At 39.0% G+C, this 16756-nt stretch overlaps 1 protein-coding gene across 3 annotated transcripts; it reads right to left on the bottom strand.

Moving 5' to 3' along the window:
* Positions 1–8431: 8431 nt before the first annotated feature.
* On the bottom strand, positions 8432–11937 carry tnip2 (TNFAIP3 interacting protein 2). 3 transcript variants are annotated; one of them, XM_046874085.1, is made up of 6 exons: positions 11374–11937; positions 10566–10847; positions 10173–10259; positions 9827–10075; positions 9325–9441; positions 8432–9229 (listed from the first exon to the last, which is right to left on the bottom strand). In XM_046874085.1, exons 1-6 carry the CDS (start codon positions 11662–11664, stop codon positions 8978–8980), a joined length of 1278 nt encoding a protein of 425 aa, XP_046730041.1. In that variant the 5' UTR covers positions 11665–11937; the 3' UTR covers positions 8432–8977. The 3 variants fall into 3 exon arrangements, with proteins under 3 accessions (XP_046730041.1, XP_046730035.1, XP_046730044.1); XM_046874079.1 differs by having other exon boundaries at positions 10173–10295; positions 11374–11936; XM_046874088.1 differs by having other exon boundaries at positions 9025–9229; positions 9321–9441; positions 10173–10295.
* Positions 11938–16756: the final 4819 nt, after the last annotated feature.

The following is a 16756-nucleotide window of genomic DNA, read 5'->3' as shown; positions in this document are numbered from 1 at the left end:
TTCTCCTTTTTTGTATTTATTTATATTTTATATAAAAATGGTCCCCCACCACCCTGTTTTTATGTTTCATGTTATTAAATAAGGAAAATACATGTCTAAATAACAAATCTTGTAAAAAAAAATAAAAATAAAGAGTATGTATAGATGTAATAAGGTTTTAATACAGTGTATTTACCTTGGAGATGAGACGACTTGAGCTAACAAAGACGCTGGCGGAGGTGGAGGGAAAACTCATTTTTTGCTACTCTATAACTACTGTGCACTACGCAAACTTTAAATTTTTTACTTTTTCTTCTTTGCTTATCTTAATTTTTGTCACAGTCTTCGCTTTCTAGCTTTGCTCCGCCATCTAACAGCGGCGTCTCGAGCTCGTACCTCAATTTTTTGCTCGCGTAACAAAGCATAAAATTGACCGAGTTTTATATATATATATATATATATATATATATATATATATAAATGGACACAAGTACCTGACCTTTCCTGCCTTATGTGGTTCTTCTCCAAACTGTTACCACAAACCTGGAGGTGCACAATTGTATAATTGTATGTCTTTGGATGCAGTTTCATAAAATTTTGCATTCACTTGCAAAACCCAAACCTGTTCCAGCATTCCAATGCCCCTGTGTACAAAGCCACATATACATGGTTTACATGGTTTTGAGAGGAAGATCTTGAGTGGCCTGCTAAAGAGCTCTGATCTCAACCCTACTCAACAGCTTTGGGATAAATTGGAACACTGACTGCACCCCAGGCCTCCTCACCTACATCAGTACTGACTTTACTAATACCATGGTAGCTGATGAACACAAACTGGGACTAAATGTGGAATGCGATGCTCAAAAAGAACACACATATACTGTATATGTATACACACACACACACACAATTTCATACCTTTTTGTTTTTATTGTATAATTTCTCACTTTATTGACACAAATTTATCTCCTCACATTTAGATTTATTTTGTTCAGTTTTTTTTCTCAGCACAAGTTCACAAGGTTTCCTCCTTTATTTTGAAGAAACGTCTCATTTCGCTGTGCACTGCGTCAGCTATATGTGGTTGAAATGACAATAAAAGCTTCTTGACTCGACTTTCCGTATTTGAGTCTGTTGTTGTCGCTAGCGGTGGTGGAGGTAACGCGAGTGTTTTTTACGAGTTGTTTGGCCTCATTCCAGCAGAAGATTATCATGTTTTTGCATATTCAAATTAAATTTTTTTTGTTAATTGATGTCGGTTAATTTCAGGGTCTTTTCCCCCCAGCATGTGGTCCCCTGTTCAGATTTTTGCATAATCTTTCAGTTATTTTTTATTTTTTATTAAGTTTGCTTGTCAGTAGCTAGATTGCTCGTTTGAGTTGCCTTCCAAAAAAAAAAAATTACAAAAAAAAAAAACGAGGTCACGGCAGTTTTGTTTCGTTTCTCCCCTTAGAAGATAGAAATCTGACTCTCATGTTCAGTTTTTGGAGAGGAAGTACGTGTCTCAGTTGATACCAGTAACAATGCTGGTGATATATCACCTACTTCCTCTCATGAATTTTGTTTTAGAACCAGCTTCTGCTTCGAGTAGCTTTTTTTTTTTTTTTTAGGTGACAGAAGAAAATGGCAGATTGAGCCAAAACGGAAGATTTACTTAAAGTGCTCCTTTTTATTTTGTGATTTTTGTGCTAATGTCAGTCAGTGTGTAATGTGGTGGTCATGTTATGTTTAGGCAAAATGTTTTCAGCTTGGCGGTGACGCAAAGCTGACGGTGTTGAAGCATGAAATGTGGACGGTGTTGGGTAAGACAGGAACATTTGTTTGACCGTCTGTTCCCGCATGGACAATCGGTGTGGGAAAAAAAAAATACAGCTTTGTCTGACAAGCTTGCAAAACCCGGAGAGAAATAGGAAGAGAATACAGTATATGGCTAAATGTTTGTGGACACTTGACCATTAACGTTTCATATGTACTTTTTGAACATCCCATTTCACCTCCACCTCTTCCGGGAAGATATTCCACAAGATTTTGGATTGTGCTTGTGCAGATTAGGGTCATGTACTGATGTAGGTGAGGTGAGAAGACCTGGGGTGCAGTCAGTGGTCTATTTCATCCCAGTAGGGTTGAGGGTCAGAGCAGGAGATCTTCTCCAATACAATGTAAAGCATATCTTCATGGAGCTGGCTTTTGTGCACAGCGGTTTGCATCTCCTAGTTCAAAAAAAGGGGACATTTTATTCCAAGACATCCAGAGATGTCCAAGTTTATGGCAGCTGAAAGAAAAAAAAAGTGTCCCAATACCTTTGGCCATAATGTGTGTAAAGGCCGAATTTTATACACACGGTTATTCGAATCTTTTCGCGTACATCACGTTCCAGCGTTAAATTTTGCAGTTGTGTGACCACGGGATTTTCTCCTCTTTCTATGATTCGGATATTTTCACATACAGGGCTTTTTTCCTCCACATGATCACGTCTTGTTTATAAGACACTAAAAAAAAAACATGTAATCCAGACCGGGCTCGCTGTGCTTCTGGTGACTCATCTATTTGCATTTATTTTTTTTACTGGCATCATTAGTAAATAGTACGGACGGAAATAACCTCCAGGATTTAAATCTGGTCTCGTGCACATCTCTGGTTTAACTCTCTGAATCATTGGAAGGGTTCTTTTCTTTAAAAAAAAGGGTGCAGGGGGGAAACACCTGCTGCTGCTCATAGGCTCACACAATACAGGTTTGTCTGAGCTGAACTCCAGCAATGGCATCCTGCTGCATCCAGCACTAAATGTACAAGTAACGATAAAGCTGGCACATCCTCCAGCGGCGGCACTTCGTGAAGTGGGGGAGTCCAGGAAGCAGGAAGCACGGATATTTTTTCTGTTCACAATCCGCCATTGTAAACGTCAAGTATTTTACCTCTTATTCGGTTTGTAGGCCTATGAAATGCCAACTCAGACCTGGTAGTGAAAAAACAGTGCGTCAAAATATTCGTGCACAGTGTCCACCTTTGACATCCACAAAGAACCTTGATGTCTACATTCCTAGTCTGGGAAACAGCTTATTTACAGTAGGCACCTATTAGATACGCTTTTTTCTCTGCTGTACAAACACTTAATAATAATCCTACTGTTTTGTTGCGCTCTGATTTCTTAGTCTGTTTTACATCTATAATTTCGCTCTGTCTGTCCCCACAGCTTCAGCTTCCTGTTCTTTGGCCAACAGTCAAGTGTCACCTTTTGCAGTTTTTTTCAGAATTTTGATGTTTTGAGATGCTTTTCTGCTCAACCAGGTTGCACAGAGTGATTATTTGAGGTACCGTTTTGCCCTCTTGTTAGCTTATCGGAAGTAGAAGTGGTTAAGGCTTTAGTGGATTACTGTTTAGAAGTTCAGTGACTTAAGCCCCAATATTGCCAAGCTGTCACTCTTGGCCCCTGAGAAAGGCCCTCAACTCTTTGTGCTCTTGGGGGCTGTATCATATTTGACTCCAGCTTCCTAACATCTTGGTATTATGCTAAGAAAGAATTTCATTGTGCTGTAATGTATATGTGACAAGTAAAAATCCCCTCATAGACCCTTCACTGGTGACCATCTTTTGTCAAAATGAAAGTATCTGTCAGCAGAACTTTTTGGTCTTCTGACTCTCTTCCATTAAAAAGACATTTCTGTCAGGAAAACTGTGTTTTTTGTTTTCCGCACCACTCCGGGTCAAATCTAGGTTTGATTTGAAAGGAAAATTGAATGAACCCTGACAAAGAAACTCATACAAACTCAGACACAACAGAAACTAAGATCTCTACTGAGTTAAGCTTTTTTTGTGATGTTGAGCTGCTTGATCAGCTGATCCGATCGTTTCATGAGCAAACAAGTGCACATGGTGTTCGTTTATTAAGAAGTAAAGGAATTCAGTTGGGAAAAGCTTTGAGAAATACAGGAGAAATACAGGGAGCACCACAGACTAAAATGGCGCTTTGGGAATTCCCTTGTTATGGGGAAATTCCCATTATTTTCAGCTCCATGTCCAATTAAAGGCTGGAGTGAAGTGTTTTTTTTTTTTTTTTTTGTTTGGAGCAGGTAGAAGCAGGGGTTTGTGTGTTTGTGTGGACGTGTCAGTGCTAACAGCTCCTTCTACATCAGGGAGTGTAGTTAAGGGGATTTTCCCATCCATTTGTGGTCTGGATCGGTGGCGTGAAATCGGCGTCGTAGTTCTTTTAATCGTAGCATTTCACTTTGCTTAAAAAAAAAAAGACAGAAAGAAAGAGTAAAAGAACGAAAGAAAATATCTATTTGTATGATGGACGTTTTCCCCCTTAAAGGTCTTTGAAGAATCATGTGACACTTCCTGACCTAATTATTTCCACAAAGGGGAGGATTGTGGTGTTTTGTGTGTGTGTGTGTGTGTGTGTGTGTGTGTGTGTGTGTGTGTGTGTGTGTGTGTGTGTAGGAGTGTGTTTTAAAAAAGGTGGAGAATCCCTTCCAGCCCACCATCCAAATGTGTGAAGAGCAGCTCTTTTAGGAGAACAATCATGAAGCCCACTCACTCGGCTCTGTAACTATTTTCGACTTGCTTGTCATGTGGTGAGCTTGCAGCGTGTGTGTGTGTGTGTGTGTGTGTGTGATAGCAGGTATGCAAATGACACAATTGTGTAGACACACACATGCACACACAGCCAGTGAGAACCAGATTGCACCAAACGAGTGAGACGTGTTAACATCATTTCGAAAGAGATGACATGAGCGCAGCAGGGTGAAACTTCAGCTGGAGTTTTTCCTCCTCCTGGTGGCATGTCTGAGCCCGGGGTCGTTCAGGCTCCGTGACGCAGGGGAATGTGTTTGTGTGTGAGTGTGTTTGTGTGCGTGTGTGTAAGATTTCTTTGGGGGTCTCAGATGAACTTTATGTGAGGGGTTTCTTAGCAGTGACACTATGTGTTTTTAATGGAAAGTAAAAACAGGCTGACCTTTATATATGTTTTATATAAAAACACACGTGTGTGTATGCGTGTGTGTGTGTGTCTGTGTGTATGTGTGTGCGTGACGAATTGTCCTTTAAAGGCTATCATGTTTGTGTGTGTATTTATTTCATACTGGGGACAAACTGTGCCCACAAAGAGATGTGATTGTATGGATGCGTGTGTATTATTTATATCTTAAAAATACACACACTTCCCCAAAATGGCATGTGTGTACATGATGTGTGTCTCTATATGGGGGTCTCAGATACTGAGACCGAATTACACTTGACACTTGACACCAAATGTTTTAATGGAAACTAAAAACAGGCCAGAATTGTAATTGTGTGTGTGTGTGTGTGTGTGTGTGTGTGTAAACCTCTCACACTGCTGTGAGTAGTCCTGCAAACTCATGAAGAATAATTCACGGCCTTCTTTTTATAACTTTTCTCAACACATGATGCACGTCATGATATGACTGTCGCATACATTTTTTTTTTCTTTTGACAGATCAGCAAACATACCGTAAACAAATCTCTGAACTTCCCCCCCACCATCTCCATGATCAGACCACAGTTATAATGATTCACAGATGAGCCGTTTTTGAGATGTACACAGTCACTCTGGGCAGAACGATGGCAGGATTTACCAAAAACATAAAAATACACAAAACTTAGTCTGCATTTTGAGCCTTAAGAGCACACCAGCAAAACTCTGAATAAAATTAATAAATTACATTCATACAGCTAATACTGCTAATACAAATATTTCACCTTAATTTAATTCTATTTGATTTTAATAATGACCAAAATTGTCACAAATTAATATAATAAAACTTTCTTTCGGCTTCTCCCATTAGGGGTCGCCACAGCGGATCATCTGCATGTTTGATTTGGCACATGTTTTTACGCTGGATGCCCTTCCTAACGCAACCCTCCTCATTTATCTGGGCTTGGGACCGGCACTAAGGCTTGTGCAACCCTAATGGCTGGGGTTGGTTCCCTGACCGGGGATCGAACCCGGGCCGCAGCGGTGAGAGCACCACATCCTAACCACTAGACCACCAGGAAATCTGTCACATATTAATATAATAATAAAGTAAAATAATATATATCTACATATGTTTTTGTTAACACCTGACTATAAGATTCTTATGTTCTTTTTGAACATCACATTCCACACTGAGTCTCCATTTACTGTTCTAATAACCTCCACTCTTCTGGGAAGATGTTCCACTAGATTCTGGAGTCTGCTTGTGGAAATTTGTGCTTATTTAGACACAAGGGTGTTGGTAAAGTCAGGTGCTGATGTAGGTGACGTGAGGAGGCCTGGGGTGCAGGCAGAGTTCAAAATCATCTAGAGCAGGTTTAAGTCTCCTAGTTCAAGAAGAGGGAAACTTCCACTTATATACATTTACAGGCAAAAGTATTGGAACACCTGTCATCAAATTTTCCGTTCACTTGAACTAAATGTTAAGTTTACTTGCTTGTGTGTGTGTGTGTGTGTGTGTGTGTGTGTGTGTTTGTGTGTGTGTGTATATACTTCTAAATCCATGCTCGCCTGTTTAACTTTAAATAGATGCCACTTTTTAACACTGTTGATTGGAGCAGCTGGGAATCCACTGCAGCTACAGTTAGGAAGGGGCTTTCCAACACACACACACACACACACACACACACACCAAAATATGTATAAATGCACCTAATTTATATTCTGCTACAACTAATTTAAATCTCACTATCGAAAAGGTCCCATTTACTTATTTCAATTTTTAAAAAAACTTTTGTATTTTTTTGTGGGGACGTCTGAAGCAGCCATTTGTCCCCACAATCCCAGGAACTGTCTGATATTCTCATCCTTACAAGCTACTGAAAACATGCCCAGAGAAACAGTCGCCTGCTGTTGAATCTCAAAGAAACGAAAGTCAAAAGGCGAATCTCTATGACTGTACCTGCTATCACATGACGTTCCCATCGTCATCATCATCATCATCATCATCAAACATTATTTCTGGGACTTTTTTTTTCTCCCACGCCGTCACTTATTTGATACAAAACCCATCACACACTACACTAAAAATCACCTCCACTCAAAAACCCTTTTATTACCAAAATACACACTGTCAGATTTCTTCCTTATTACTTCCGTTTCATTTTTCTTCTTTTCCCTTCCGCAAACACAAAGATAATATTTGATGTGTGCTGATATTTAAGCTTCAAAGGTGTTCAAATTGTAGGCCCTCATGTTACAAAGACTGAGACTTAAAATGCTTTTATGTCCTTCACATCTTACTAGGTTGTAGGGAACTTCCTTTCTTACTTAGAACTAGAATTTTTTTTTTTCTTTGACTGTAGAGGCGATCAAATGGCAAGTACCTAACAGTCAAAATGACGCCTCCGAGTCTGACAGCGATCAACACTGCACGGCAAAGCTACAGCTTACTTCATCTAACACACATTTCTGAAGACGTGTGTGTGTGTGTGTGTGTGTGTGTGTGTGTGTGGTTATATAAGTGATTAACAACACCATAAGCCATTTGTGTGCTTTGTGTTCTTAGTTTTCAGAACAATCACAATTTCATTTTAAGCAATATTATATATATATGAAATATTGTTACATAAAATACAAATAATTAAATAAAATAGCACCATAACCACAACAGTGAAATATAGGGATGTTTTATACTTTTTCCTTTGTGAAAAGCTTATATATATATATATATATATATATATATATATATATATATATATATATATATATATATATATATATATATATATCTTTTTTCTTTTTTTTCTTTTTTTTTTTTTTTTTTAAACAAACATTGTCATTATTTTACATTAGTTACATAAATGAATTTTTACATGAAAGTGCTGGAAATTCACAAAAGTCCACAAAAAAAAAGCAAAAAACACTTACTGAGGTATATCAAGCAAACAACTGTTGATTGTAGAAATCTGACTAAAATAATAATAAAAATAATAATAATAATAAAAAAATTATAATAATAAAGCTCAAACAAAATGAGCTCTTTTTCCACTTGGTATATAAATCAATTCAAAACTAGGTGTTTTGTGCCTGGAAAAAAAAAAAAACTAAACAAATGGCTTTAATTAGGCATAAAAAACATAAATAATAATTATATAATTAAGCATCCAATATAAAATATTTGCAAAATATATATGCAACCCACACACATACCCACACACACACACACACACACACACACACACACACACACACACACACACACACACACACATATATATATATATATATATATATATATATATATATATATATAATATTTAGGGACACACGTTTGAATAAACCCCCTGGGAGCATATTCATGTTCTTGTATACATACTGATACCAATGACAGCATGCAGTGGTTTATTCCCCTTATACCACAGCAACTCTTTAATGGAATGTCCAATTAAGAGGATTTTGTTATGGCTTATACTGTAGCAGCTACACACTGCTGTTACACACTGACCCCCTCCCCTCTCTTGCAGGAAATAAGTTGAAGTTAGGTGGCTCATGGCAGAAAACGTATAGCTTTATCTCTGCCTGTTTCCTGATACTGGAAACTCCTTCAATAATGGAGTGGTGCAAGTATTTATTACGACATAATTCCTTGCCATTTCATATCAAAAACAGCACATTGATATAAACCTGTAAACTGTCCAAGTATCGGAACTGCTGCTGTCTAGAAATCAAATCAGCAGCTTTCAACCAATCGGAATTGAGAATCTGGAAAGTGCCGTGGTATAACTGCGCACTCGTTTCTGTGGACCCGATGAGTCTATAAATCAGGAATGACCCGTTTTAAATCTGAAGTCGGTTTTCTCGGAGCGTTCCTGTTTCAGTTCCTCTTCCAGAGTTGTAATAAATCCTAATATGGCTGAAAAAGTGGAAAAGTCCAGTCTGAGGATTTAATCCCCTTTCAGACGTGAAGGTCGTACGCTTTGGCGTTAACGTCTCCACGCTGCCTTCTTTTCCACACACCTCTGTAGTGCATCTTGTTTTGTCCGAGTGTGAAATGTGTGGAGGTCAGAGTCGGGCGCACTCCTCACAGTGGTTCATGTATTCGTCCGTGTGATTATCGTCGTACATGGTGTGGCAAAGCGGGCACTGGAGCTCGGACGTGCCGGTCCCGAATGCAGCTAGCTGAGCGATTGGCCGCCTGGCGCTCGAGTCCGGGGGGCTGTTCCGCAATAACGGCTCGACCGTCTCCGCCTGCTTACGGCTTGTTTTCTTTAAGTTGGGTAGGAGCCTCCGTGTTGGAGTGGCTTCCCTGGAATTCTGAGGAAACAAACGTATTTTCAGAAGTGTAAGTAAACGTCTTGCAAATATGGTTAATAATATAGAGCAGATACAGTAAATGCAGACTGACTTGCCTGCGCTCGGATTTGCAGCTGCAGACGCCCCACTTCGTCCTGAAGGTCCATGATTTTGCTCTGAGCCCGTTCCCTGTCCGCTCTCTCCGACTTAAAGTCTTCAATGTAAGCCAGGACCTGGAAAAAGAACAGCGAGAATGATGAGTAAATATTAGATCGAAACAAACATCCTCGAGGAACAGGATGTCACCAGTGGAACAGGACGTCTCTGATGATGTTGCTCATAATTGAGGTGTGAAACTAAGGATCATATATTCAGAACCCATTTCCTCCACAACATGTGTTCTTTACAAGGCATATATCCGATATTTACAGAAGATACAATAAGTAAAGCATGTACTAATGTGTGTGTTTCCTCTTTATCATATTTTACATCAAATAACACTAATAATGTCTCCTGTGAAAAGGGATAAGGGTGATGCCCCCCAGCATCATCATCACGACCTTCGACCCTTAGAATCGAATGGATAACACGGAACGGAATGCGTTTTTAAATAATGACCTGCTGTTCCAGCATCTGTATGCGCTCCTTTTTCCTCTGCATGCAATCGTCTCGCTCTCGGCTCAGCCTGTCGCACTCGCGCATCTTCTCCTCCAGGAGCCCGTTGAGACGGTTGATCTCCTGCTGGTACAGAGTAACGGTTCCTGCAGGCGTCCCACCGCTCAACTCCTTCAACTTCTGACACAATCCCCTGACGTACTCCTCTCTGCTCAGGTCGTATTTCTGCCACTTGGAGTTCAGGTTCTCCACCTGAGGCAGGATTGAAGGCGTCAGAGAAATGGCAGGAGGACTTTTTTTATCGTTTGAAAAAGCATATTAGAGTCACGGTCTTACGTATGTTACTTACGTATGTCACGCGATTTTTGAGCTGCTGGTTCTCCTCCTGTAACTTTGTGATGACGTTCAATCGAGCGACTTCCGAGGAATCGGCCGCCTGACGAGGAGTCACAAACGGGTTTAAATCAGGATGCTGAAAAAAAAAATTGTTTTTTTCTTTAATTCTGATATTTTTAGATTTTACCGAAATGCAGTTACAAAATGTTTTATTCGGTTTTAAAAGATTATTTGCAATATAAATTTTATTCGGGATCAAAATGCCTTTGTGTGTCTGAGGATCAACCTGGTTGAGTAAATAAATAAATAAATAAATACGCAAATAACATAAACATAACCGTATGTAGGTAGGTAGGTGAGTAAATAGATACACATAATCTCCCCATTCTCCCTGCCCCATACACACCTCATTGCCCTGGATCTTATGCTCGGTGATGGCCGGCTGACTCTTCTGCTTCTCCATCCTCCCCAGCAGCTCCTCACACACTCTCACCGTGGCCACCAACTGCCCCCTGAGCTGCTCAGCTTCATCAGCCAACGAGTTGCACAGAACATCCCGGGTGGCCTGCTCCCGGTCACGTGCTGCCAGGCTGGCTCTCAGCCGGAGGATCTCGTGCTCCTTCTCGTACTCTGGCCGATCCAGCATCTGCTCCTTCTCCCTCAGCTTCTGCTGTAGCCTTTGGATCTCCTGTTGAATTAGACCACGTTACTCACAATGGAAGTTCAATCCTGGAAGGTTAAATCCCTCATTTGTGTGAAAAAAATGTTCAAAATCCTATTGTGCACTTTTCTTTCACAATATCACGGCGTGAGGTTTTGACGGTTTCACAGTAGGATTTCTGAACGCATGGTTGCACGGTTTAAAGGTCTTTGACCCTCACCCAGATCCTTGATTTAGATTCCATTGAACACTTTGATTGCATCAGGTATGACTTCAGAGAAGAGCTTCAACTATACCTTATGAATATTTGGATGAATATATGGTTCATGAGAAGGTTTCGGAGTCGTATATAAATATATATATACATTCGCCCCTGATGAAGATGATTTTTCAGCCTGATAAAAAGTCACACCTGTCTATCTATGATGATGTGTGTGATCTCGAGGAGGAAAGGGGGGATTTTTCGAGTACGTCAAGACAGATTGAAGATGATTCTACTATAAAAATACAGACAAATGATTAATAAACGAAGGGAATCGTATTTTTTACTGACCTCCAGTTTTTCAGCTGAGTCCACTTCTGCCTTTTTCAGCTTCTGGCTCAGTTTATAGTTCTCCTTACACAAGCTCTCCACCAGAGATTTAGATGGTCCAACCAAGCAGGGTTCTTCTCCTTCAACTCTCACACACGTCCTCTCGTATTTAGCCAGTCTGTTTTTATATTCTGCGATAACTCCTTCTTGAGTGATGACCTGGCGGCTTAGATTTGCGATCTCCTGCTGGGTTTCGTGATAGAAAGTGTTCAAAGTGGCGCAACTCCGCAACTTCGTAACGTCGTCGTCCATCTTTCAGAATCCGCCTTTCTTTCTTTCTTTTTCCTTTCTTTACAATGTTTTTAAAAAAAAGTCTACTTTTTTTTTACTTTCTTCTATATTAAAATGTATATATAATATTTTCTCATCAGGTCGGTGTCGAAGGGAGCATGGCTTTGTAAAAAGAAGCTCAGAAGGTCACAGTTTTTCACCCAGTAAATGGTGCGGGGATTTCCTGAGGGACTTCCCCCTCCGCCATCTCACTCACACACACACACACACACACACACGCGTCTCAGTGCTTCTACTTTACTCGAACAGAGGAGGACGTTATTACACATGACATCTCGGTTTTTTACGCTGGTGAATGTACAGATCTTCCGTTGACTGTCGAGTCACATATCTGGACTTTACTATGTGCGCGCACACACACACACACACACGCGCGCGCGCATGTGAGGCTGCAGTACCCCCGGTTTTACAAATGTTTCCAGAGTATATGAAGAGATTTTGATTGATGTTTTTTTTTTTTAAATAGCACTTTAATCACATGAAAAAGTGATATTTAAAAAAGACACTCGACCTTCATAAGCTACAATATCTATCTATCTATCTATCTATCTATCTATCTATCTATCTATCTATCTATCTATCTATCTATCTATCTATCTATCTATCTATCTGAAGATATATTTATCCATCCATATCTATCTATCTATCTATCTATCTATCTATCTATCTATCTATCTATCTGAAGATATATTTATCCATCCATATCTATCTATCATCTATCTATCTATCTATCTATCTATCTATCTATCTATCTATCTATCTATCTATCTATCTATCTGAAGATATATTTATCCATCCATATCTATCTATCTATCTATCTATCTATCTATCTATCTATCTATCTATCTATCTATCTATCTATCTATCTATCTATCTGAAGATATATTTATCCATCCATATCTATCTATCTATCTATCTATCTATCTATCTATCTATCTATCTATCTATCTATCTATCTATCTATCTATCTATCTGAAGATATATTTATCCATCCATATCTATCTATCATCTATCTATCTATCTATCTATCTATCTATCTATCTATCTATCTATCTATCTATCTGAAGATATATTTATCCATCCATATCTATCTATCTATCTATCTATCTATCTATCTATCTATCTATCTATCTATCTATCTATCTATATCTATCTATCTATCTGAAGATATATTTATCCATCCATATCTATCTATCTATCTATCTATCTATCTATCTATCTATCTATCTATCTATCTATCTATCTATCTATCTATCTATCTATCTGAAGATATATTTATCCATCCATATCTATCTATCTATCTATCTATCTATCTATCTATCTATCTATCTATCTATCTATCTATCTATCTATCTATCTATCTATCTATCTGAAGATATATTTATCCATCCATATCTATCTATCTATCTATCTATCTATCTATCTATCTATCTATCTATCTATCTATCTATCTATCTATCTATCTATCTGGATATATTTATCCATCCATCCATATCTATCTATCTATCTATCTATCTATCTATCTATCTATCTATCTATCTATCTATCTATCTATCTATCTATCTATCTATCTATCTAGTTTGCACTTCAAACCTATTTTCAGTCTAGAAGTTTAATAGATTTTGTTAATTTGTCAGCTTTTTATTCAGAGTAAACAATCTTATATAATATCGAAAAATGCATGTGCCCTTAACTTGCTTTAACTCTGACTCGTTTTTTTCCCCCTACAAACATTGTCTTTTAATATCATGTGATAACTAGACCTTTAATAAACAAAAATTTTCCACTTGCCCCAAATCTAGAAACTCTAACAGCTATGTGTTTTGTTCAGAGAGATTTGCAAGGTACAAAAAAAACATCAGTGTGTGACATTTACATATTACTGTCAATTTTATTATATCTGTAAGCATTTAGCCATCTTTTCATCCCTCCATCCATCCATTTATTCCACATTGGTTTTTCAACAGCCCATTTCAAACGTCTTCCACTAAAGTCCTTTCACACCAACCCTGGCAAAATCAGCATCGTTTTATCTGTCTGTTTATCTGTGTGAACTACAGTTTGCTGGTTAGTCATTCAAACCTTTTTTCTTTTCTCTCTTTATTTCAAAAAACAGACTAGCCTACTAGTTTAATAGATTTTAGATTTACTCATTAATTATCAGCGATATTCAACTTTTAAAAAGTCACTCGTCTTCAGCAAGAAGCTCAATCACTACTAAATAAACAGGACACTGTTTCCTAACCCTGGTCCTGGTACTCGCTGTCTTTTCCTTGTTGCAACACACCTTGTGAAATTCAACAGCTAAATCTCAGCACACAAAAACCGGTGTGTTACAGCTGGGAAAACACACAAATATGCAAGGCATGGGGTTCTCCAGGACCATGGATGGGAACGAGTGTGAATTTGTACTATAACCAATATTATTATTCAGTGTTTAACCATAAAAACATCCTAGTCATAAAAACCCATTATTGCATGGAAGTAAAAGGTTATGATTGGTTTTCACCGTGTGTTTTACTGTTTAGTTCATCTTTACCTGTGTAATTTTTTAATCTAAAAGAAACTACAGTCCCAATTATGGGGGGGGGGGAATGGAACAAATTCAGTGTTCTCAAATTCAAGGAAGCGGGGCTAGGCTGGAAATCACACAAGAAACTGTTATCTGATATAACACTGTACTATGCGGTTTATTATACTGTATAAGACTGAAAGTATTGTATCAGATCCCTGTTTATAACGCCTTCTTTAGGTTTGTTTATTGAGCGCCATAAGCGTGTTTTTGAGAGTCTTTTCTCTTATTAAAGGGAACATCCTTCTAGTTTCTTCGTGTATATTAGGTAAACATTATTACTCTTATTGGATGTGTTTGTGCGTGTGCCCGTTCTTAAGCGGTGTGTAGATTGTGTCGTATGACAATAAACTTTGATGCAGTTACGTCTGTTTTTGATCTGTATGTTGGTCACGAGTATTTTAGGATAAACTGTGAAACCTAAAAACACTAACAGCAGTGTGTGTGTTTATAGAGATCTCTGAGGTACAAAAACAGCTGTTTAAAGCCTTAGTGTGTGCGTTATACTGCTGTCGATATTATGCCCTGCAAAAGGTTCGTTAGTTTATTTGTTTGTTTGTTTGTTTGTTTATTCGTCCATCCATCCATCCATCCATCCATCCATCCATCCATCCATTCATTCAGCCAGCCAGCCAGCCATTATCCATTTATCCATCCATCTATTTATTCATTCATTCTCCATCCATCCATCCCTTCATTCCTTCATCCAACCATCATGCATTTATCATCTATCTCTCAATTCATTCATTCATTCTCCATCCATCCATCCATCCATCCATCCATCCATCCATCCATTCATCCATCCACCCACCCATCCATCCATCCATCCATCCATCCATCCATCCATCCATCCATCCATCCATCCATTCATTCAGCCAGCCAGCCAGCCATTATCCATTTATCCATCCATCTATTTATTCATTCATTCTCCATCCATCCATCCCTTCATTCCTTCATCCAACCATCATGCATTTATCATCTATCTCTCAATTCATTCATTCATTCTCCATCCATCCATCCATCCATCCATCCATCCATCCATCCATCCATCCATCCATTCATCCATCCATCCATCCATCCATCCATCCATCCATCCATCCATCCATCCATCCATCCATCCATCCATCCATCCATCCAGCCTTGCTTTGGCAAGGAAAAACTCCCCGATTGGCATAAGGAAGAAACCTTGAGAGGAACCAGACTCAAGAGGGAGCCCGTCCTCATCTGGGTTGCACCAAATGTCTATTTATTACAGATAAACAATGTTGTGGGGTACAGTGATGGTGATCAGAAGCAAACTGTAGTCCTGAGTCAATGTAGCAGACTGGTGACATTAACTACAGTCCAAATTCATCCTCAAAGCTCCAGTTCTTACTATGGAATCTCATGGAACCAGGGTTGATGAGAAACCATCACCAGCTGCACAGAGTGGCCTCCAAACGAAGAGAAAAGTATTCAGAGGCAGGCCTGGACGAAGTGGGAAGATCCGCGGAGGAAAAATGGGAAGGAACAGTGGTCACTGGAACCTCAGGAGCATGTTTAACTCGACTCCATCCATCCATCCATCCATCCATCCATCCATCCACTTGTCCCACATGTGTTGTTTGTACATTATATTCTAAATGACCAGCATCTCTATTTTATTATAATAATGTCCATGTTTTGAAGTCTTTCCGCTAGATCTTTTAGCTCTTTATTTTGGTTTGATTTCAGGGCTCTGTGCAGGACCCTTGAGTTCTTCTACACCAATCTTGACAAAACATGTCATCAATTTTTTTATCAGTTTATCTCTGAACAGCAGTTCGCTAGCGAGCTCTGTTCTTCCACCCCTGATTAATATATACCGTGCAGACAGAGCTACTGTCTGAGCTGCAAGCAGGTTTCAGCAGCACTGTGGTGAAAGGACATTCATTATTCGTGTTTGTTTAGAGCTGAAAGGATGTTCAGTTTCTCACGTTTGTGCCCTGCAATTTAAAATTTCCCCCCATTTTTTTGATCAAACGAGTCTGGTGTTTTAAGAGTGGGGAAAAAACAGCTCTGTTCTGTGAGGTACGGGGAGCTCCCTGAGCTGCAGCTGAACCACGGCTTTACATAATAGCCCCATAATGCCTTTCATTATCTCCAATCGCACAACGTCTAGACTGCAAATGACGTTAGCGCTTACTCCACCTCCATCTTCAGCTCAAGATTGGACTATAAAACAGTCGTTTGTAAATCCAGCGTAATTAGCAAACTTCAGATGGCTGCATCTCGCCTTTTTTTTTTTTTTTCTTTGTTAAATTCACAATGGTGAAACTTTAGTAAGTCCCTTTGAAGTAAAGGAAAATTGGTTCTGCATGAGTTTATGAGCTTTGCTGCCACCTACTGGAATGATCTAGAAACGTGGGGACAAATAGATGAACTCTCAATTCTCCATATTTGGTTTGGTTTTTGTCTTTATGTTGAAAATTCCACTGAAGTTCACTGAGTCTGAAGTTTCCT

Source organism: Silurus meridionalis, chromosome 2, assembly GCF_014805685.1.
Source record: "Silurus meridionalis isolate SWU-2019-XX chromosome 2, ASM1480568v1, whole genome shotgun sequence".
NCBI classification, from domain to species: Eukaryota; Metazoa; Chordata; class Actinopteri; order Siluriformes; family Siluridae; genus Silurus; species Silurus meridionalis.
This window is presented reverse-complemented; position numbering and strand designations above follow the sequence as displayed.